General features: G+C 37.7%; 1 protein-coding gene across 4 annotated transcripts in view; it reads right to left on the bottom strand.

Annotated features, from left to right (window-relative positions):
• SLC19A3 (solute carrier family 19 member 3) overlaps positions 1–24846 on the bottom strand; it is a 47757-nt gene that overhangs the window by 15059 nt on the left and 7852 nt on the right. The window contains exons 1-3 of one of the 4 annotated variants that reach the window (XM_031957898.1): positions 12474–12604; positions 8953–9110; positions 3487–4321 (exon numbers count right to left, since the gene is read on the bottom strand). In XM_031957898.1, the coding sequence (XP_031813758.1) occupies positions 3487–4321; positions 8953–9099 (982 nt within the window). In that variant the 5' untranslated portion in view covers positions 9100–9110; positions 12474–12604. Of the gene's footprint in view, positions 1–3486; positions 4322–8952; positions 9111–11154; positions 11387–12473; positions 12605–24846 lie in introns of those variants that run through there. The other 3 variants (XM_003766132.3, XM_031957897.1, XM_031957899.1) reach the window with 3 other exon arrangements.

The following is a 24846-nucleotide window of genomic DNA, read 5'->3' as shown; positions in this document are numbered from 1 at the left end:
ATTATAGGATTACCTAGCAGCAGTGAAGGCCCATTTGAAGTTGTGTAACATAAATTTGTAATGGACTCAGAATGGTCCCATGATTTTCTCCACCTTCGTTCAGAAGCTTGTGTGGAGGCACAAAGGTGACAAATTGTGGGAATGATGAGGTTTGGCTAAGTATAATTGGCAATATAAGAGTACTAGAGATTCTAGAGAGGAGGACAGTATAGAGTTGAATCCACCGAATCAAGACATTTAGAAGAGGAGCCTCTAAGATAGGGGACATAGCCTGGAAGAGAATTGAGAGGTCACAGTGCAGATAAAGAACAGAGTTTTATAATAGAAGGCAGAGGTAGAGATGAAGAGCCAATAATTTTTGGTCAGAGAAGGGGATTTCAGAATTCTTGAACATGGAGGTGTACCAAGAATTATGGATAGAAATGGCACCAGATTTAAGCTTAATGTAAGGAAGGGCTTTCTAGAAACAGGGGATGTCCAAAAGTAGAATATACATGGAAATAGGCAGTTCTTCATCAGGAAAACCAGCATCAGCAATGTGGAGGAGGGCAGCATCAAAGGTATGACCTTTGTATGTAGCTGACGTGGAATGGAGTACTTAGGAGGCGAGTAGTTTGAGGGTATTTGAGGAGGAATCAATATGTATGTTGAAGTATGAGGGCAGTAGTTGAAGAGGAGAGAAAAAATTTTAAGTTGGGTATAAAGCTCATTGAGGAAGGAAGGGGATTGACCTGAGGGTCTGGAATAAGCATTCCATGGGGCATAGTGGAAGACCTGAGTGGAGTTAGGATGAAACTTGGGAGTGAGAAGGTTGAGGGAGATGGGAATGGGAATCAGGTTGAAGGGGTATGTTGTGGGGTCTTCATGATATCCAAAGATTTCAGGAATGTGATAAATGTGACCAGCTATTGTTTAAGGATAGGAACAATAGGTGAAGGAGGCTTGAAATCGACTGGATGTTCTCATCCACTTGGATGAGAACAAGGTGTGGAGGATGTTTTGTGCTGTGATAGAAAGTGTTTTCTTTGGGGCAGATGGATAATGATCCACCTGACCCCAAGCATTATTTCCTCAAGGAACATATTAATCCAAGCAGGAAATACAAAACTCAGGGTTCTAAATACTTGTGGTCTGAGATCTTCTGAATATTATATATAAGGAAACAGCAGGAATTTATTGGCAGACTCCCTAAAAGCTTTTTTTTTTTTTTTTTAACATCTGAATGGCTATCAAGAGGAAGAGTTAGTCAGTTAATAACCACTGTGTGCCAGGCACTGGGTTAAATATTGAGTGTACAAAGACAAACAAGAAGATTCCTTACTCTCAGGAAGCTTTCATTTCGATGGGAGAAACAACATGTAAATAATTAGGTACATACAAGATAGCACAATGTTTGGCACATAGTAGATGCTTAATAAATGCTTATTTATTGATTGAAGATATATACAGAATAATTGGAAGGTAATCTGAAAAGGTAAGGCATTAGCAGCTGGGGACAGGGACTGGGAAAGGTCTGCTACAGTGAGTGGAGTCTTAAAGGAAGCCAGAAGATCAAACACGGGGATGAGTAGATTTATTGTGTTAGTTGGTCCCAGAGAGCAATACTAAGAATTATGGACAGAAATGGCAATAAATTTAGGCTTAATATAAGGAAGAGTTTCTAGAAAATGAAGATGTCCCAAAGTAGATACACACATGGAAGGAGACAGTTCTTCATTAGGAAAACCAGCATTAGCAATGTGACTTCAGTATATAAAAATAAGCTAAGTGATGGGAAAATCAAGATGGAGGAGTAGAAATGGGAGTGAACAGTCAGGGAGTATTTATGTAGATGCCTATAAACAAAAGCAAATTTAAGCCAAAGCAAATGGTCTTGGAATCAGAAAGATTTGAATTCAAACCTAGTCTCAGATGTTTACTAGCTGTGTGATTCTGGGCAAGCCACTTAAATCTCTGCCTGCCTTAGTTTCCTCATCTAGGAAATGGGAATAATGCTAGTACCTCTCTTACAGGGTTATTGTGAGGGTCAAATGAGGTAATATTTCTAAAGTACTTAGCACAGTGCTTATTACATAGTTAAGTGCTAAATATAAATGCTTACTGCTTTCTGCTTTCCTACATTACTAAAGGGATTTAAGCTTAGGAAGAAATAGTACTTGTTGAGGGTCTTGTCTTATAGAAGGCAGTTTATATATATAGGTTGGATCTCCAAGTTTCCTAAAATCCCTGAGATTTTCTGATTTGATTTTGGTCAAAAATGAAAGCTCTTCCAAATCCATATTCTTTTCTCTTCCTCCTCAGTTAAGTGCTAAGAAGGGTATATCTTTGGAAATATGCTGTTCAGTACCTTGAGATCACAAAAGAGGAAGTGCCATATAAATCAAATCCTTAATGACTCAGTAAGAATTTGGAAGCAGAGTCAATTCCTTGAGTGTTTTAGTTCCCTTAAAAGTTCACTGAAAAATGAATATATCCCTTGGGAATTATGCTCCATTCTGCATCCAAGTCTTTTAAATAGTATTCTTTGTTAAGGAGGCTTTTTTTTTCCCCTTCAAGATCTTGTTGATAAGAAAAACGGCAACAAAACCAAAAACTTGAAATTAGAAATCAGAAAATCCGAGTTTAATTCCATGATTTTGCCACTTAGCAATATGACTATGGGAAAACCCTGTTACTTCACTGAGCTTCAGTATTTTCATCTACAAAAGAAGGATAATTCTTAGCACTATCTCCCAGAATTAATTGGTGCACAGAAAACATTGTAAATGTTGGAGCTCTATTATGAATGTGAGCTTATTTATTTTTATTCATCCATCTATCTGGACCTAAACCTCAGATTTCATTGATATAGAAAATTTCTGATAAGGATATTCTCTAGCAATACATGCTGACAATTGCTCTTATTGCTTATTTAGGTAGATATGTGGTCCAGTGGATAGAGTGCAGTCTTCCTCAATTTTTGAAATGAACTTGAATAATATGGGAATAATAATAGTAACAATTTCCTTCCTTCCTTCTTTCCTTCCCTCAGTTCTTCCTTCTTTCCCTCCCTCCCTCCCTCCTTCCATCCATCCATCTATCCATCCTTCCTTCCTACCCCCTTTCCTCCCTTTCTTCTTTGGTTGACTTATAGACATCAATATGTTGAAATAGTCAAAATAATATAAATAATAGCACATTGTATATAGGAGCCATTTCACTTTTGTCTTTATGTAGCTATTTATAGCTAATGTTTATATCATTCCTACTAGGTATTAGGTACTGTGTCAGCACTTTACAAATGTTATCTCATTTGATCCTCACAACTACTCTGAGAGGTAGCTGCTATTATTATCCCCATTTTTACAGTTCAGGACACTGAGGCAGATTGAACGTTCTATCCACTGGATTACCTAGATTCCTTTATATCTCCAATGATTGACATTGTTATTGTTTGTTAATTGACTGTAAGTATAAAAAAAGGAAGTTTCAGCTTTGTCTACCCACCTCCAAATGCTGAAATAGCTTCTACAGCTCCATTGTAAACACCAGAGGTTTGAGATGGTGCCTTGTAGTCCCATAGAAGCTGGACATAGTTTAATACTTGGTTATAGCCGGCTGTGGAAGAAGCCCACCAAATGGACCAGAAAAGAAGATGTTTGGTTAGGTAGCACTCCTTCAAATCCTGGCAACATTGCAGAAATACTCTCAGCACTAGGTTTCTTTGTTGATGGTCAGTTGACTGGCTTTGTTGCTGTCTTTCTGATTTGGCCAATGATTCTGAAGTGATGCTGTTTTCTTGGCTGAATGATCTGTTTCCATTATCAGGCATCTCTAGTTCTGCGACATCTTTGTCTAGTGACCCTTGACGACTTCCTCCTTCCAACTTTTTATGGAAGAACATGCTTTTCTGGGGCATTGGCAAGAAAAGTGTGAAAACAAATGCCAATGACAGAGAAGCCATGGTTATAACATTGAGATAAAAGTAAGATACGTGTGCTAGGGAGACTAAGAGCTGTCCCAGCACAGAAGCGGTAGTGTAGGCCACTAGCGTGATACTTCTACAGTAACTTGTTACTTTCTGGTAGTGTTCCACACTGACCACACTGTAAATGTAGGAGTAATAGGCTACCTCCGTGGCTGTGACCAACCCATAGAAAAATTCCACAATTTGCATGGCTAATAATCCTTGGGCAAATAAAAGCAACAACCAGGTAATCAGAAAGCTAATTCCTTGTAAGATGATGATGGGCTTATACCGAAGATAATCAGTCAGCACAAACACAGGGAACAGCAGCACCAAATAAGAGTAAGTCCAAACTGGAAACATATGATTGGAGACCTGTGGGATACAAAAGAAATGCATAACATGATGATGAGGCAACTCAAAAGTTTCTCAAGCACATGGAAGACAGTGAACTAATAATTAGCTGATATTTTTTATCTATCCACACAAAAATATAAACACAGACATAGGTGTAGCCATAGATATAGATGCAGACATAGCTATAGACATAGACATAGACACAGATATAGGCATAGACACAAATACAGACAGACATAAACATAGGCACAGATATAGACACAAATGTAGATACAGACATAGACATAGATATAGACAAAAACAAATAGATACATAAATGTACACACATCTTTGTATTTTTTCAGGAAAACTCCAAAATGGTGTCACCAAGAATTAGTTACAAGTGAAATGATTGACCAACAAATATTTTTAATGCATAAACTAAATGCCAGCAGCATGTTAAATACTTTACAAATATTGTCTTATTTGAGATTAATAAAATGAAATATTATTTGAAATTAATAAAATAAAAAACACTTAGTGTTCTTTCAGAGTTGTCTTAATTTGCATTTCTCTGATCAATAGTGATTTGGAACACCTTTTCATATGACTAGAAATAATTTCAATTTTTTCATCTGAAAATTGTCTGTTCATATCCTTTGACCATTTATCAATTGGAGAATGTCTTGATTTCTTATAAATTTGAGTCAATTCTCTATATAATTTGGAAATGAGGTCTTTATCAGAACCTTTGACTATAAAAAAGTTTCCCCAGTTTATTGCTTCCCTTCTAATCTTGTTTGCATTGGTTTTGTTTGTACAAAACCTTTTTAACTTGATATAATCAAAAGTATCTATTTTGTGATCAGTAATGATCTCTAGTTCTTCTTTGGTCACAAATTCCTTCCTCCTCCACAGGTCTGAGAGGTAAACCATCCTATGTTCTTCTAATTTATTTATATTCTCATTCTTTATGTCTAGATCATGAATCAATTTTGACCTTATCTCGGTATACGGTGTTAAGTGTGGGTTAATGCCTAGTTTCTGCCATACTGGTTTCCAATTTTCCCAGAAGTTTTTGTCAAATAGTGAATTCCCATCCCAAAAGCTGGGGTCTTTGGCTTGTCAAACACTAGATTGTTAGAGTTATTGACTACTTCGTCCTGTGAACCTAACCTATTCTACTGATCAACTAATCTATTTCTTAGCCAGTACCAAATGGTTTTGATGACTGCTGCTTTATAATATAGTTTTAGATCCGATACAGCAAGGCCACCTTCATTTGATTTTTTTTCATTAGTTCCTTTGAAATTCTTGACCTTTTGTGAAACATATTTCCTTAAGAATCATATTGGGAGAGAAAATCAGAACAAAAGGGAAAAACCATGGGAGGGAAAAAAAGAAAAAAAAGTGAAAATAACACGTGCTGATTTACATTAAGTCTCTATAGTTCTCTCTCTGGATGCGGATGGCGTTTTCCATCCATAGTTTATTGGGATTGTCTTGAATCACTGAACCACTGTCATAGATGATTATTATACAATCTTACTGCTACTGTATACAATGTTTTCCTGGTTGTGCTTATATTACTCAGCATTAGTTCATGTAAATATTTCCAGATCTTTCTAAAATCCTCTTGTTCATCATTTTTATAGAAAATAATATTCCATTGCTTTTACATACTATAACTTATTCAGCTATTTTTCCAAATGATGGTCATCTACTCGTTTTCCAATTCTTTGCCACACAAAAAGAGATGCTATAAACATTTTTGCACATGTTAATTCTTTCCCTCTTTTATGATTTCTTTGGGATACAGATCCAATAGTAGTACTGGTGGATCAAACAGTATGCACAGTTTGACAACTTTTGGGCATAGTTCTAAATTGCTTTCCCGAATGGTTGGATCATTTCACAACTCCACAAACAATGCATTAGTTGCACAGGCCATTGTTACTCATGCTTTGAAGAAATTTCTTCATCATCTTTGCCTTCTTGATTGACTAGGACTTCTTTTGAGGCTAACCTTATGTTTTAAAGCTTGACTTTTCTGGGAGTTTTTTCTATCATATTGTCCCTATTAGTTCCTTCTGCCCTGCTCCCCATGTAAGTTTCCTGAGGACATAATAATATATCATTTTTGTTTTTGTATTCTACACAGAACTACCCCTATGCCCAAAATACATTAGGTGTTTGATAAGTACTTATTGGATTGCTGTAAAATTATCTTGCTTGGATGGGCAAATAGCACCCAGCATTTGTTTAGGAGCAAAGGATAGAAAAAAAGATAGGAAACCATAGGGTAAAAGCTGCACCCTGCAAGATAATACCTGCCCTGTTGTGATATAGCTTAGCCTAGATTATACCACTCTAAGAATAAGATGCTATCTTTTAAAAAAATAAAAGTGGTTTTCTACTAATTTGCTAGACTTTTTATAGATCCTGGTTTGCCCTAATCATTAGGAACTACACATGTATCTACCTATACATATACATAAAAACATATGTATATATATGCATGTACAAATAAGGAGGCATATAGAAATTTATCTATATATCTATACATATGTATTTATTTCTATATTGAATTGTGCCTATATCTATATATACATCTCTCTCTCTCTCTATGTATATGTATACAAAGATAAACTTTCATTGTTAACTTTTGGTTTTTATATCAAATACATGATGTTCTTAGCCTGAAGAAAGTAAACGTTTTAAAAAGTAGCCATATATAGACTGATAGCTATTTCTATATAATTGACATCCTTTGCAATTCTGTGTATTGTATTTTATTTTATACGTTTAAAATATTATTCTGATATGGAGTCCATGGCTTCAGACAATCAAAGGGATTCTTGAGATGAAAAAAAAAGCTAAGGTACCTGATTTGCATAAGAAATTATAGCTGTGCACAACAGACAGCTATCTAGTTATAGATCCAGAAGCATGTGGGGTGAAGTGCAGATTTATTGACTATGATCCAGGGCAAATTACTTAACTTCTCAGTGCTCTAGGCAACACATTTAAATCTCTCAATTGTAAAGAAAATAACAGCAATTACTGGTAGAGAGAATGAGAAAGTGAAATCAGAGTTCTAGTCTCTATCACTCTCTCTCATGCACATTTCCCAGTGTTTTCCTCCTCCTCCGGAGAAAATAAGAAAGATGAACAGTTTGGAAGTTACCTGTAGAGTTCCTTACCCATAGTCCCTCATTTTGGGGGAGGGAGCAGAAGGATTGTGCTTTTTATGTTTCTCTCCTTTAGGATCAAGCTTCATTCTATTTTTGCAGCATTCAATTCTGAGCATTTTGTTCTTTCTACTAACATTATGGTACCTGTTCACATATTTTGTGCCCTAGCTATGTTTAAACCTGTGGCAGGTCTGTTTACTTTTTCCTTTTCCTTCCAAGTCCTAAGAGTCTCTTAAAAGTTAATAAAGCAGAGACATCCTTTCAGGTACCTGAAGTACCTAATAACAAATAGTAACTCTTTAATGGCTAATATACCAGAAGTGGCTAAGTGTACAGTGGATAGAATGGTGGACTTAGAATCAGGAAGACCTGAATTCAAATTTGGCCCCAGAAACCTACTAGCTATATGATTCTAGAAAAATTACTTAGCTCCATTTGCCTCAGTTTTCCCATCATCAATTGGGGATAATAATAGCACCTCCCACTCAGGGTTGTTGTGAGGATCAAATAATATTTGTAAAGCATTTAACACAATACCCAGAAAATAGTAGACACTAGAAATATTAGCTATTGTCATTATTATCATTGTTATTATTTTAGAACCTACTGCAAGGCTTAAGCTAAAGCTGAAATCCTAACACTCCAGAGTTGGCATCCTAGGTCCATTTGTGCAACTCTGTACAAACTATATTTTCTGTGCTTCCATTTCCTCACCAGTAAAACAGGGAAAGGAGGGTTGTACTAGATAAAGTTATGTTTAAGCTACCTCCCAGTTCTAGATCCACCATCCTAAGAAGATAAGCATGGCATTTCTTTTTTGGAATTTTCTGCAACCTAAAAACAATGCATAAGTTAAGATATCATCAGTAGCTGTTGAGGGCCCTGAGAAGAATTTAAACTTCTCTTTGTTTCCTTCTAAAAAAGGTTGTTAAGGTCTAAAGGAAAGAAATGCTTCTTTTTATCTTTTCCTGTTTATAAAACAGTAGAGAAACTAACATATTTTTTCTACATAATAGAAAATGATTAACAGATTTATCTTCCTTTCTTTTCTTCCTTGGGAAAAATTCTTTCCAGTGTTTGTTATCCAGGTTAGATAAGTGGAAGGTGACTTTTTTTTTTTTTTTTTTTTTTTTTTTTTGGAGTGAAGAGTAATAGAATCCAAGGGAAGCTGGTACATTATCCTTGTAAACTTTTTGGAGGACTGTGGAAGAAATCCTAGAGGCATGGCAATGTTGGAGTTCTTTGGACAATGCTTCTTTTGGAAGGAGTTGAGGAGTTAAGATACTAAATTTTACCCTCAATAAATATCCTTCCACCTCATTTGTTAGCGTTACTTCAAGTTGAGTTAAATGGCCATGATTCCTGGTTGCAACTGGAGAGCAGATGAAATTCAGTCCATATAAAATATGCAACTCTCACGGCCCCCAATATTACAAACATGCTCTTGATTCTGAATTAACTTGTCATTTGACTTACCTCACTGAGGGTTAGATTTTTATCTGGTCCAGTTAAGTAAGGTGCAAGAAATGGTTCTGATGGTCTCATCATGGAGAAAAATCCATAGATACAGAGGATGGTGGTGGGGAAAATCCAGGACTGACGCATTGTTCTACAGCAATCCATGGTTGTTCAGGCTGGAACAAAGCAAAGACCATGAACAGAGACTGATGCTTGAAGTTTCTCCCTTAAGGATAAAGCTAAATTACTTTTTGCAAAAATTGGGGATTACTTGTCCAAGCTGCCATCTTCCTTTTGCCTCAATAATGGAATCAACTCAAGATCAAAGGATAGAAATTGAAAAAAGAGATTATTCTTTCTCACTCTTTAGAAACAAATAGCAATTTCACAACATTGAGGGCTTCCTCAGCTAGAGTAGAAGCAGATTTCTGAGGAGTGATGACTACCAAACTGAGTACCTTTTATTCCCTTATATATAACATCATAAAACTTTAAGTATCCTGCAAAAGGAGGTGCCACCCAGATCATCTAATCCAATCTCTTCATTCGAAAAGTTAAAAAGCAGACAGTAGTTAAAATGATAGGACACCAAGGTCACACAGGGAGTAAATATAGATCTTTTGTGTAATGCTCAGTGTGTACTGTTTCTAGGGCAGAAAACTCATGTAGAAGAAAGATAATAAGCTAATGCTCAAACAAAGCAGCAACTGGAGCCTTACTCCTTGATTTCGAAATCCTGGGAGTGTGGTGTACTGTGTAAGCTTTCTGTCTGACCCGTTAATTTTCTCCCGGGTCATCTTTCCTGCTCTAACTATTCCTTCTTCCTTTCCCCAACCTGACTTCTTGGCGAGTTTAATTCATTTCAATATTGTCCTCTCTCAAGTCCCTTCTCCCCCTTATCCACATTATTAATTTTGCCTGACAAGCCTTAGTCTTCAGATTACTGCCATCATCTACTATCTTTGTTCCTACACATGAATCTGGAAAAATCATGAAACTCTGTTGATTAGTTCCATGAGGAGTGGATCTTTACATAATCTGAACTGTGCCCTCACCAATGCAAAGCAATCCTTCTATACCTCCCTAATTAACTAACCATCTCACTCACCATAGTATCTCTTTCAAACTTTTTCATCTTTCCTTAAATCTTCCATGGGTCTTCTCCCTATCTTCTGAGCTGGAATCCAGCCTTTTATTTTACTAAAAATAAACATTTTTTCTGAGAGCTTCCTTTTCTCGGCTCCTCTTCATCTCATATCTAATCTAAGGATTTTAAGTCACTATTTCCTCCTTTACTCTTGTCTAGCATAAAAAAGGTGGTCCTTCTCATTTGCAAGGCTAACTTTCCTAGGTGAAGTAGATTGCTCCTTTTATTATTTACATTTTCTTTTATGTTCAGTCTCTCTTTGTCTGCTCAGGGCTTCCCAGCCACCTATAAATTTGCCGATTTCTGTCCCAACCTCAAAAAGACCTTTCATTTCATCCATTTTTGCAATTAAAAAAAAATCGTTTTAAAAAATCTTTTTCTGTCCTGTTTTTGTGACTAAATATCTTCAAGCTAACAGTCTACGACAATTGTTCCTCTTCATTTCCCTTAACTCTTGTTTTTTTCTGGCTTCTGACCTCATCATTCATCAGAAATTGCTCTCTTCAAAGTTACTGTTTCCTAATTGCCAAACCCAACAGCTTTTTCTCAGTTCTCATCTCTCTTGAGCTCTCTGCAGCCTTTGACACTCTATGCAATCACCTTCTTTTCCATGCTCTCTTCTCTCCAGGTTTCTATACACCACGCTTTAATTTAGGTTTTTGTGATGCTGCTATTTTCTCATTCCCCTCCTACTCTCTGAAGCACAGGACTCTGCACAAGACTGTCTTCGGCTCTCTTCTCTATTATTTAGCTTAGTGATCTTATCTTCCATACATTCAACTATCACCTCCATGAAGATGACTCTCAAATTTGTCAAGCCCTTATCTTCTCTAGTGACCTCCAGCTTCCCTTCTCCAACTGCCTATTAGACATCTTAAACCAGATGCACTATAGACAATCTTAAAAATGAACATCTCCAAAACCTAATTCATTATCTTTCCCCTCCCAAGTCCTCCCTTCTTCCTGACTTCTGTGTAACTATCAAGGGCACTACCATCCTCCCAGTCACCTACGCTTATAATTGTCCTAGATTCCTCTCATCTTCAATTGTTGCCAAGACATGCTGAACTTACCTTTGTAATTTCTCTTGCACGTATCCCCTTCTTTCCTCTGATATTGTCTAGTTGGTCCAGCTGCCACAAGTCTTTCTCCACTTCAATCTATTCCCATTTAGCAGTCAAAGTAATTCTCCTAAAGCACAAGCCACGCCCTAAATTCAATCAGGTGCATTTGTTATACTAATCATCTTGGGTCAAACTGAAGTTTCTATCAATTAGCTACAGATGGGTTGAATTTCTGGTCAAGGAAAATCAGAGTCAAGTCTTAAAAATTGTTCTAGTTGTTTAATAATTTTTTGTTAAGTTTTAAACTTGCTGAACTATGTTTACCTTGTTTTCCAAAGGTACATCTGGAGCAGACAAACTGGTGAATTATATAAGGAAAAACATCTATCTCTTCTCTGTAGAGAGCTAAGGGTTACGAATATGGAATGTGATCTGTCATATGGTCTTATATCTTGTCAGATGTCACTTTGTGGGATTCTTTTTTAGAAATAGAGAATAGAATGGGACGAGGCAAGGAAGAAGGGAAACAAATGTCTGTGCTTTGCACAAGTCACCTTATTTGACCCTTACAATAACCTGGGGGGGGGGGGGGGGGGGTAAGTGCTGTTATTATCCTTATTTCTATAGGTGAAGAAACTGAAGCAAACAGATTCAGTGATTTGCCCGTTTCAAGGGATCACAAAACTAATAAATGTTTGAAGCTAGATTTAAAAAGTCTTCCTTACTCCAAAAATAACAGGGTGCTACAACACTGGGGCAGGGTCAAAACTTATCTTAAATTCAAATCTGGCCTCGAGTATTTACTAGCTGTGTGACCTTAGGCGAGTTTCCTATTCTGTAAAATGAGCAGGAGAAGGAAATGGAGAACCGAATCTTTGTAAGAAAACCCTCATTAAAATGACAGAACAACTCACTCCTGGTCCATTGTTCTACTCACACTCTGTCCAGTGGCAAATTTTTTTTAGAAATAAAAGAAAGCAGAAAAAAACCATTTTGTCTTCAAAGTGTTTTTGGAGAAGTTCTGAGAAGCTAGAAATAATGCCTCCTTCAACTATGCAGATAGAATTCAAGGGAGAGAAACAGCATCTTCTAGCAGACCTGAAGTTACCCACAGTTAGAGAAATCTCAAGTTTTAATTTCAAATCTATCTTATTTCAAATTGTCAGGCAGATCTCCACTTTTACCATATAGTCTGGTTTCACTCCTCCGGAGTGGAAGACTGAGCCAAAGAAGTGGCTAAAGTAGAAAGTCCTGCCCCAAGGGAAGAAGTAGGAGTTTCAGAAAATGGTGGACCAGTAAAAGTGATAGACTGGTACTAGACTACTCACCAGCTGAGAATTCCATACATCCCTGCCAAGTTAATCTGTGGAATCGATTTGCCCAATTTAGATGGAGTAATCCCTTCTTTCTTTGTGAAGAACAGTATTTTTTACTTAGTCATTGCCCTGCCCATCTCTTCTCGTTCAAATGAATGACTATCCTTATGAATCATGAAGAATAAGTAAAAGCCAGTTAAAAACCACGAAAGTGAATTTGAAAAACATGAAAGACTAAAATGTAATCCTGTTTCCTAGGTTTTAGCAGAAACTAAGGTGAATGTAGTAAAAAAAAAAAACTTCCTCATTAGGGTGAATACCTTCATTTAGAACCTTTTCTCTAAGCTTATGTCATTTTGACAGCGTTTTACATTGAGCTCCAGAAGGGAGTGAAGGAAAGGGAAAAGATGAATGAAAGGAATCAAAGAAAGAAAGAGGGAATGGAAGAAGGAAGGAATAAAACACAGAAAAGAAGGAAAGGAGGGAGGAAAGAAAGAAGAAAAGGGAAGGAGAAAAAAAGAAAAGAGTGGAAGAAGGAAGGAATGAAATATAGAAAAGAAGGAATGGAGGGAGGAAAGAAAGAGAAGGGAAAGAGGAAGAAGAAAGGGAGGAAAAAGGAAGGAAAAAAGCAGGAAGGAAGGAAGTATGGAATGGAGGAAAGGAGGAAAGAAAGAAGGAAGGAAATAAGAAGGGAAGGGACAGAGGAAAGAAGGAAGGGAGGGAAAAAGAATCAAAAAAGAAAGGGGAAGAAAAAAAAGGAAAAAAAGAAGGAAGGAAAGGAAGGAAGAGAAGAAAGAAAGAAGGAAAAATATTAAGTACCTGCTATGTGGAGGCACTATGCTAAGTACTTTACAAATACTATTTCATCTGATCCTCCCAACAACTGTATAGATAGGTACTATTATCATCCCCAATTTCAGCTGAATAAACTGAGACAGATAGTTTAAGTGATTTGCTCAGGATCACACAGCTAACAAGTGTCTGAGGTTGAATTTGAAGCTTCCCAACTCCAGTTCTAACTGCCTGATATTTGGAGAACTGCAACTAATTGTCATTAAACAAATCTTAGGACGGGGCAGAGAATTTTGGAGCCCAGTTCAGTTGTGCAAACCTTTCTGTTTTGCAATTCTTTCTATCTGGGGGCTTCCATTTTCTCCTGCTTTAGACTAGTAACTAAGTGGAGAAAATAAAGCCTAGTTCTTCAGTTTGTGTCTGTGTGAATATTTCTGGATTTCTGCTCTTTCCAGGTTGGGGATAGCATACAACTTTAACTGGTCTCCATCTGCTAATGAACCTCTGCCTTCTGTGGGAGGAATGAGAAGCCTTTGACCTCCACGAGCCTGTACCAGGCCAGCATGAGGCAATTATTGCCAAACTGGTGAAGACTAAAATAGGCTCTTGATTTTGTTGGATGGTGAGGAGGTCCATGACCCTGGAGAGGATGAAGTCCCTCGGGGGCTTGGGAGGCTGTGATGGTGGCCATGATTTGGGCTGATAGGAATTCATTCTGAAAACAAAGGAAACTTCCCCTTAAATGGCATTCCTGATTAAGCTAACAGGAAAAAAGATTAAAAAAAGAAGCAGGATCCAAGAATGTCACCTCAAGCTTTGATGATGCAAGAGTTTTCTAATTGACTTTCCTGCCTCTACTCTTTCCCTTCCTCCTTTCCAACTCATCCTCCAAGAACATTCTTACTTCTACCCTCATAAATCTGCAAAGTCTCCCGGTGACTTAGCACAGAAATTCTAAAAACTGTGGTCTGGCATTCAAAGCTTTCCAACATGTGAGCTCATTGCTGCTCCCCCCCAAACTTGTCAGCTTCCTGCTGCCTGTAAATCCTGATGGCTGGTTTCTACCTAGGAACCTTTAACCATAACATTTCTCTTGCTAGAATGCCTTCATTTTGTTGCCTAAATGTTGTTACCTCCTTGGAGCAGAGGCAATGCAGTGGATGGAGCCCTGGCGCTGGAGTGAGGAAAACCTGAGTTCAAATTCAACGCCAAACATTTTCTAGTTGTGTGACTCCCTAAAAATCCTCCTCCATGAAGTCTGCCCTGATTACTTCATTTTCACTTACAGTGATGTCTCCTCTTGGTTGGTCTACCCACAAATATTGTTTTGGATTGGTGTCTCATCTTTCTAGTTGAATAATAATGACAGCTAAAATTAAGATTTACAAAGTGCTTTATATTGCTTCATTTACTCCTCACCACAGCCTTGATTATTATCTCCATTTTACAGCTGAAGAAACTGAGGCAGATGGCATTGTCAGGCAGGATTTGAACTTGGGTCTTTCTTATCTTCAAATTTAGCTTTCTATTCACAAAGCCCCCTAATTACTCCCAAGGTGGCTAATAATATCACCTGTTTCTAGTGATTTGAGTTTACAGAGTGCTTTCTTCACAACCCTATGTGGACAGGGAGTATGTATGTTATCATGAATGAACAAATAACTGGATGTGGAATTAGGAAGGCTCTGAGTTCAAATTTGATTTTTTATACTTGCTAGCTATGTATAATTGGCCAAGTCACTTAACTGCTGTCTGCCTTAATTTCTTCATCTGGAAAATATAAAAAATAATATAATATTATAAATTTAAATAATAATAGCAATTCCCTTCCAAGGAATGTGGATAAAATGAGGAATTTTTTTTTTTTTTCTGAGGCAATTGGGGTCAAGTGACTTGTCCAGGATCACACAGCTAGGAAGTGTTAAGTGTCTAGGGGTAGATTTGAACTCAGGTCCTCCTGACTTCAGTGCTGGTGCTCTATCCACTGTATTACCTAGCTGCCCCAAATAAGGAAATGTTTGTTAAAAAAAAAAAAAAAAGCACTTTGCAAATATATATTTTATATAAATCCTAGCTATTATGATTAGTCCTATTCTATAAATAAAGGAAACCAAGTTCCAAAGAGATTAAATAACTTGTCCAGATCACAAAACTAACAAGAACAACAGCTAGAAGTCAAACCTTTTGACTTCCAGACTTTTCTCCCTTCATCTCAGATCCTGGAAGGAAAGTATTACTAAAATTCCCTCTCCTATAGAACCTGGCATATTGCAGAGCATTCAGTAGATACTCAGTAACTGATGAATACATGATATAAAAGATTTTAGACAGGGAAGAGAATAACATCCTTGAATAAATATCTTTTGTTATTTTTTAAAGTAAAGGACATCTCCTCTAGTACAGCTATAATTAGGTCCTTTTCAAGAACAGAGGACAAACAACAATCTCTGCCAGACAGAGGCCCCAACTGAACTGGTCAATTGGGCAACACAGCTCTGGGTTGATAGAAGGAATCTCCACATCAAGAAGCCCCACACATTGATAAAGTCACTTTATTTTTCCTGACACTATTGGGGTTAAGTGACTTGCCCAGGGTCACACAGCTAGGAAGTGTTCAGGGTCTGAGGCTAGATTTGAACCAGGTCCTCCTGACTTCAGGATTGATGCTCTATCCACTGCACCAACTAGCTGCCCCCACATATTCTTTAGAAACCTCATATATCCTCAGCATCTACCAAAAATTCATGAGGTGACTATTATGCCCAAGACAACAGCAGAGATGCAAAGCTCAACAGAAGGTATTCCACCCACTTAGAAAATTTACAGTCTAGGAGGAGAAGGAAGATCAAGACACAACAACAAAAAAGATGGAAATGTGAACTCATAATGGTGAAAAGCAAAGAACTCAGGCCTCCCGGACTGCGGGTCCAGCTCTCTATCCATGGTACCAACTATCTGCCCAAGGAGTCACTGGAATATATCATGTTCAGCCCCTGCTATGTCTGGAGTCAAGTTACCTTTTCCTCTCAGCCCTTCTCTGATTCTGACTGTCTCAGCTCTGCACTGAATGTTTAGATTCAGTTTCTCAAGCACTGGTTACAACGACTTACTATCAAAAACTAACATGGTGATGATTTGGAAATAAACTCTTTGGGGAGTTTTTCATTTTTCCTTATTTATTTTTTTCTTTGAGAGTTTTTAATCAATTAATCGAGGCTGAGTGTCTGAAGAGCTGCATTGAATTCCTGCCTCAGACACTTACTGGCTATGTGACTGCAAATCACCAACTTTTATCTCACTTTTCTGCAAAATTGAGACAATAATAGCAGGCTTGTTGGGAGGTCCAAATGGGCTTAGGTATATAAAGAACTTGCAAACCTTAAGATGCCATATAAATATCACTGATGCTCTTAATGTATTCTGGAGCCCATTACAAGGTTCAGTCTTGAAGCCTTGTCAATAATCCTGTCTCCATTCAGGGAAACCCTATGAATATCTGAATTGCTTTAGATTCTCTCTCTCCTGTAGGGATATTCAGTTTCTCTGCATATATCGTGAATAGAAAGAAAGGGACTCACGTCTGAGCCTTTTTAAAAAGGGAAAAACAATAGGGTTTCCTTCCTCCTCCAGGAAGATCAGACACAAGCCTCACATAAACTTCCCTCCACCTGTAGAGCAGGTAGATAAGTATTCTTGGGAAGGCAGATGGAGTCATCATGTCATTCTAGAGGAAGGGAGCAGTCTCTGTTGCCTCATTAGCCCGTCTCATCACCCCCTCAGTTCTCTGAAGTTGTCACCATCTTATCCTTCGCTGCCGTTGACAAGAACACAACTTCATCTCATTAATTTACCCTTGAAACCTCTTCTTTATTGGAAGAGGTGGGGATTCCCAGAAACCTTTTGAAAACCACTTGCATACATGTATATTCTCCATAAGAAAAGCTACTCATGACCACTACAGTATTATTCCCCTCAGCTGCCCCTAAAAAGTATAACAAACAATAGACATGGAGACCCAGTAGGGTTGGGGAAGCCACCTTTGACTATTAACAGCAAAGCTGATTGGTGCATGATACCTGAATCAATGACCTGTGTGCCATAATTATTCTTATCAGGTTCTTGACCTCAGCAGTTTTTGATGTAATTGGCCTTTTCTTTCAGGATGTTCTGAGGTTTTGTGACAGTTTTCTCTGGCTTTACCTTCCAAATTAGCTGATCACTCCTTTTTCAATCGATTTTATCAGTTTATCAACTGGGTCACTCCCCTCAACTAAGTCTATCCCCCAAGGCTCTCCCAGACATGGTCATCTAATCACCACGAATTCAATTACTATTTCCATGCAAATGACCTTCTGATCTACTTATCTTTCCTTTGGTTTTTTTTCTAGACCAATGTCATTTCTCTAATTACCTCCTCATCTCATGGTTCTACAGGCACATCAAATTGAACAGATTTAAGACAAAGTTTATTACTTCCCCCTCCCCCAATTCATCCTTTGTTCATAGTGCCTTCTTATAATGGCGGATACCACCATTGTCCTAGTACCCTGCTTTGACAATGTCCTTTCCCTCAATCTCCCCATATACAAGAGATATTGTCACTTCTCTGTCTACAGTAGTTTTTGTGTATGTCTCCTAGCTACCATGGGCTTCTATTATGTTTCAGACCTTGGCCTTTTATTTAGTTTTCAGGCCTCAAATCTCCTTCCATTCTAGTCATCTATACAGCTGCAAAAGTAATTTTTCTTAAATCCCAAATATGATTTTAGTTAGCCCCTGCTCCAGATATTCTAGATGTTACCTCTTGTCTCTAGTATCAAATATAAAATCCTTTGGCATTTAAAAATCTTCATCTCCTGGCTCTTTTATTTGTACACATTTGCCTCAGTTTCCTTATCTGTAAAATGAGCTGGAGAAGGAAATGGGAAACCTCTCCAATATTTTTGCCAAGAAAACCCCAAATAGGACAGGACTGAAATGACTGAACAACTACAACCACTCTTGTCCATTATTTCCCCATGCCTCTCTCCTTCTCCTGCCTTCAACACTGATAACCATACTGGGCTACTTGCTCCATCTCACACATCTCCTATCTCCATGCCTTTGCCATGACTATCTACAGGGACTACAGGTATTATTTTCTCCTTCTTGGAGATAAGGAGGTTGAGTCTCAGAGTTAACTTGCTCAGACTCAGGACAGTAGTAAATATTAGAGCCAGGATTAGAATTTAGGTCTCTCTTGATTCCAAGTTGAGTCCCCTCCCCCCAACCTAATATGTATCACTCTTACAGTTAAAAAAGATTATATTCACAAAAGAATTACAAAAGTATTAAAAAAACAATCAGCAAATATTTGACACCAATTTTGATACAGATTTGATTCAAAATGTGTCAAAAGAATTTGGATAGTACTTGGAAGTTTATCCAGAATGGAGCACAGATTTAGGACTGAAAGGGACTGCCAAGGCTATAGGCTTAAAGGTCTGCATTATACACATGAGTAAATTGAGGCCCATGGAAGATTCAGTAATTTGTCCAAGATCACATAGTTAGTTAGTAAGGATTTTTGGGACAGGTGGCCTCTGACTAGAATTAATGTTCATTCTTCAGCACCTAAACTAAATATAATATCCTGTTTAAAATAAATTAATTTTATCTCTTTAGACCTCAGCTTTCTCATTTGGAAAAGAAAAGGGCTGGATTCGATGTTTTCTAAAGTTCCTTCCTATTTCTATCTCTTTGATCCTAAATTGAAATGACCTCTTAGATTAGATTTTAGGGATTCTTTCAAAGTGCAACACTAGAGGGCAGCGTGACCCCAAGAATAATACAGGGCCGGCCCTGTTTCATCCCAGAATTGTAATAGAAGGACCTAAGAAAGTCAGCCAGAGCAGCATACTTAATTTTGCAGAAGGGGAAACTGAGGCCTAGAGAAGGTAAATGACTTGTTCAAGCTCACAGAGTTGAGTCAGTGGCAACTTTTGAACTTAGGGCCTCCGATTCCAGTGTCATTATTATTTCCCCTGTACCCTATAATCATAAAATGTTAGGGTTGGAAGGGGCCATAGTCCCTCACGCCTAAACAACTCCTTCATTGTCCCAGATGAAGAAACTTGGCCAAAGTCCCACCGCTGGTTAGTGACAGAGAGGAGACTGCTCAGTGGATGAATTTCTGTCCTGTCATTCGAAAGAAATTACAGCAGTCTTTGGGCAATGATTAACAAGACACACATTCTGAATTATTTTTCAATTGTGGTGACAGATTGTGGTGAATTTCTTCCAGCCTGGACCCTGCTATCAAGTGGGACATGTATTTGTAAGATGGTTATTTGGGATGAAGAACACCATGAATGGTCTAGTTAAGGAGAATTTGTTAAGTAGCTGCTGTGTTCTAGATATTGTGCTAAATTCTGGGAATATAAAGAAATGCAAAAAAATACGAACTCCCTTTTCTCAGGGAGTTGACAGATTAGCAAGGGAAGACTACACAAAAAAAGCGATATATAAATTCAATTGGAGATATTGAAGAGAAAGAGAAGGCAATAGAATTAAGAACCGGGGTGGAGGGAAACTCCTTATAGAAGATAAGATTTTATTTGGGACCTGAAGGAAACTGGGAAGCCAGATGAGAAGGAAGAAATGATAGAGTAAGGGGAACAGTCATGAAAATGCATGGAATAGGGTAATAGAGGGCCAAGATCAAAACATTTCAGAGTGAGAAAAGACCTCAGTGGCTATATAGTTCAATCATTACCTGAAAAAAAATCCTTTCAATGACATAATCAGTGTGATCTTGCAGTCTTTACTTGGGGATCTCCAATGAGGAAGAACCCACCAAGATAGCATCAAACTTGGATTCTTCCTCTGTGAGAAGTGACCCAGGAGCTGGAGTCCTAAGTATCATGCTTTGACCAAGCCAGCTAACTAGCTCCAAGTTAATCATCTGCCAGTATTTCTTACTGCCATCAGTCCTTTGCTAGTTAATCAATGGCTGGTCTAGCTTCCTGTCATGAGACAAGTATAAGATTGAGAAATTGTATTATAAACACTATTGGACCAACTAGAAATTGATACTAGGCATGGAAGCCTGGCAAAGCATTTGAAGTATGTAAAGCAAGGTCAGTCGATGCTATTAGGAGAATTACAGCCTGCTCTTAATTTTCCTTGTTAATGAATGGCATAAGTAATCCCAAACTGCAAGTAACACCTCTTCTCCCAAAACTAAGACTTTCTATACTTATATTTGAATATAAGTTTCTTTAATATTCTGAGGCTTCATTCAGGTAAAAGTGCCGAAATAGCCAGTAATGGTTTAATTGTTCATCTTCTTAATCTTGACACTCCTGTGGCCCCTTCATTCTGGGAAGAGAAGGTATCACTTCTAAGACTATCGAAGGAATCAAATCTTAGTTTTTCTCAGGAAATTTGATGGTCCTTGTCATTTACTGGGGCAGGAGTATAATTGTGTGCTGCATTACATCTTTTCTAAAGCAAGGAGATAACTGGATTAACCACAATCTTTCCTTTCTGCCTATCTGGACAGAAGCTTCTATGAACCATGTTCTTCCACTTCACATACAAATATACTATTCAAGTTTCAATTTTTTCATATAAATTCAAATTTTCACAGTAAAATCAATTTTAACACTTCTATGTATCCCCTCATACATATTTTGATATTATTAATATATATATTTATAAATATATATATATATATATATATATATATATATATTTAATGCCTGCATATTACCAATGATCTACAAACTGAATTAAATTGTGAAGTGGTCTTTGGTATCCCCTAGAGTTTTTCTTTTGAGGCTTATAACTCCCTCTTTATTATCAATTATCTTATCTCAGCTTCCTATCGATCTTCCTAAATAAGTATATTTGTAAAGCACTTAGCACCAAACCAGGTAACCAGATGCTTAAAACATGCTTATTTCCTCTCTTTTCCTTCCTTCCTTTCCTCCCTCCAGTGTTTGCCTCTTTCTTATCAGTTAGCAAGGTATTAGCTAAAGTCATTTTCATTAAGGTATTATTGACTTAAAACTTCACTCCTACTCTCAAACACAAAGAAATGAATCATTAATAGTGGAATTCCAGGTATCCAATGGAGTAGCTTCCTAGATCCCACCACATAGTCCATTGCCTACACCATCCACTCCTACTCTTGGGCAGATCAAACCTATCTAAAGATACCAGAGTTACTAGTAATTAAAAAGTTTCCCTCCCTTTCCAGTGAGAGTAAATACCAGCTGTGTGAATGTCAATGACATCCTTACTTAGGTAGAATGGATGACTGAGTCACTAAGAATCATAAACTAATATTACTGCAGACCTTAGCTATGCTGGCAATGCCAATAATTTGCCCATGGATAGCTGAGAAGTGATGCTCCCTGACCCACAGGGGATTCTCAGAAAATGTTTCCTTGTTCTTATGTCTGCTGATATCTGGGTGCTTGATGCATCTCTCTTCCTGTTCACTACAAGTTCATTATGTGGCCATAATGTTTGAGGAGGTAATTGATGGTGCCATCTGAGACTGTGATCTCTGCAGAGTGGTGGACATTGGCTATGTTTCCACTCCTGTTATTCCTCTCTTCTCACTTTGATTTATAGCTGGGTTAGTCTTCTGCTGAAATGTATTTTCAGTCTCAATGCTGCAAAAACCTATAGGCAAAATTTGAACCATTAAAAAAAAAAGTGTTTTTTTTTTTTTCCCCTGCGTCAATTGGAGTTAAGTGACTTGCCCAGGGTCATATACCTAGGAAGTGTTAAGTGTCTGAGTCATATTTGAACTCAGGTTCTCCTGACTTCAGAGCTGGTGCTCTATCCACCTAGCTGCCCCATTATAGTAGTTTTCCATGGTTAAGGTTCTTTTCTGTTTCTTGATCATTTTCTTTATTTTTTCTCTACTTTGTAACTTTTAAAGTCAAGCTCTGCTCCTAGGGTACAGGGGCATCATTCTAAGCTTCTTGTGCCACTCTGAACCTTGGCTCTAAGGACATGGGATCCCTTGTGTTTGGTGTCTTGCTCACAGCAGTGGGTAGCCCTACTAGGGGCAAAAATTTGGTTTCTTGCGATGGCAATTTGCCTTCTGTGCTGGGACTAGAGGCTGCCTCACTGGTCTGCTCCACTACTGAGCCAGGGCAGAGGATCTTAGTTACTGCTCTGCTGTGATTAAGACCCTCTCACTGACTTTCCTGGACGCCATCTAAGCTGGGTGAGATTGACCTTTCTTGAAGTCCTTCTAATCTATCTTGAGCTGGAGAGTGGTTTCATTCTGCCAGACTCTGTTCAAAGTCTTGGTTTCATAGGATTTTTGAGGGAACCTGGGAAAGCTTGAGCAGTTTTCTTGCTTTACTCTGCTATCTTTGTGCCACCTTCAGAACTTTAGCCATTTTTATTATTTAATAACCTTCATGCATACTGCTTAAAGGAGAATCATTTCCACTGTTACCCTTTAGAGATTTTTGCCTTCCTCACCCTTGTTCTATTCTCCTTGGGCTACTTCTCTATGATTTTATTTAAAAACCAGTGACCATAGGCAGAATAAGGTGGCAACAACCCACCTTATACTACTGTGTAGACCTCTGGTTTGACTTACTGAGGAAGAAGAAATGAAAGGACTGAAGCAGTTGGGGCAATGTAGGAGACTGGTGTCTTTCTCTACTGCTGATATGGGGCAGGGGACAAATAGTTCCTTCCAGACTCTTTTTCCCATTCCTTTTGTGACCTTTTTAGTTGTCAAACTGTCAGACCAAAGGGGAGGAGAAAACTAAGCACAAATAGATATTCTAGAAACCAGGAGAAGACTGAAACCTTTAAGATCAAGGCATATTTAGGTAGTCTTCTAAATTTCTCTCTCTCTTCAGAGAAGGTACCCCTTCTACAAGAGGTGATTATACAGAAGCCAGTCAGTATCTAGACCAAGCCCTTCACAAACTCCTCAGATCCAATTCAATTTAATTCAACAAATTTAAATGCCTGTGGTCCAAGACACCATAATCTCAGTTGGTCTTTACCCAATTCTCTGTCAATTTTCCATCTATGGCTCTGCTCAGTTTCTTCTTTGAAATTCATGCCACCTCCAGGAGAAGCTGATCTTTTGAAATCTCATCATTCTGCAGCAATATCAGTTTTTGATATTCAATACCTCCTCAGGACCTCCAATTAATTACTTCTCCTCCCTGATTGAAGGGCAGAGCAATAATTCTTTCTGAACCCTCCTTTAAAGAAGGCTCAGAACTTTCCAGGTTAACTCTTTGATTTTCATTGTCTCTACTTGGTTTTGACTCTTTGATTCTTAGCATTCCCTGACACTCCCTCCATCTTTACTGTTTCATCTTGTATATTGTCTTTCCTTACTAGACTGTAAGTTCCTGGTGGACAGCAACTGCCTTTCTTTTTCTTATCTGTCTCCCCTGGACTTAGGACAATGCTAGGACATACAAGATACTTACTAAGTATTTACTGAATTGAATTGATGAGCTGGAAGTAGCCTATATTGATTTTAAGAGAACAAATGATTAAATTCTCAGTATGATCATTAATACCTCAGAAATCATTGAGGACACCACTTTGGGACTTGATTTATTCTTTTTTCGATTGACTAAACTTGGGAAAATGATGGATAAAATGTTAATAATGTAGATTAAACTTTAAAAAATATGTTCTTCATGCATCTCCCCACCCACTCCCTGGAGTTTGTTATTAAAACAAAAATTATTTTTAGCACCTCCTTCATCTTCCTCACAAAGAGATTTATCATATAATATTACATATCATAGTTATGTGTATTTGTGTCTGATCATTTGATCTTATTGTGAGAATCAAATGAGATAACATGTAGTTTGCAAACCATGAAGTATTATATAAATGCTATTATTATTATTAATTAGTAAGCTCCTCAAATCAAAGTCTCCAAATTGGAAGGGACCTCAGAGGTCATTTTTTTAATCCCTTTATTTCACAAATAAGAAATTGTAGGACAAGAAAGCATACACAGCCAGTGATTGGCATCTTTAGGAGTCAAATTTAGATTTTTTGTTACTACAAATCATTACTCCAAGCTCAGGGCCCTTTATACAGAAAGAACAACACAACATAATCCCTTGAAAAAGAATTCTATCTACAATTTCCCAACAAATAGTCATCTAGACCATTTTGTTTAAAGAATTGTCCGTGTAGTAAAGGGTGGGGGGGACCCAGTCTTCCTATGTAGTTCATTCTTCTTGGGGATAGCTCTCATTGCTAGGAAGCTTTTCCTTCCTATAAGCCTAAATTGATTTCTCAGAATCTTCCATTCATTGGTAATAGTTGAGACCAATGGAATAGGACCAATCAAAAGAAATCTAAGTCATAATCCTCTTCAAATGCTTGAGGATGATTATCACATTTCCCTTATTTTCTTTTACTAGCTAAATATCTCTAGTTCTTATAGCTACATTCCTGGTGTGACAAGTTCCCTTCACCATCATTTTGGTCACCCTCTGTTCTCCAGCTTTCCTCAAAAATATCGTCCCCAGGATTGAACACAATATTTCAGTAATGATATGACTAGAGAAGAGTACAATGGTACTATCACTTT

The sequence above is a fragment of the Sarcophilus harrisii genome, chromosome 3 (assembly GCF_902635505.1).
Source record: "Sarcophilus harrisii chromosome 3, mSarHar1.11, whole genome shotgun sequence".
Classification (NCBI taxonomy): domain Eukaryota; kingdom Metazoa; phylum Chordata; class Mammalia; order Dasyuromorphia; family Dasyuridae; genus Sarcophilus; species Sarcophilus harrisii.
The sequence above is the reverse complement of the archived record's forward strand: the minus strand, read 5'-3'. Positions and strand labels throughout refer to the sequence as shown.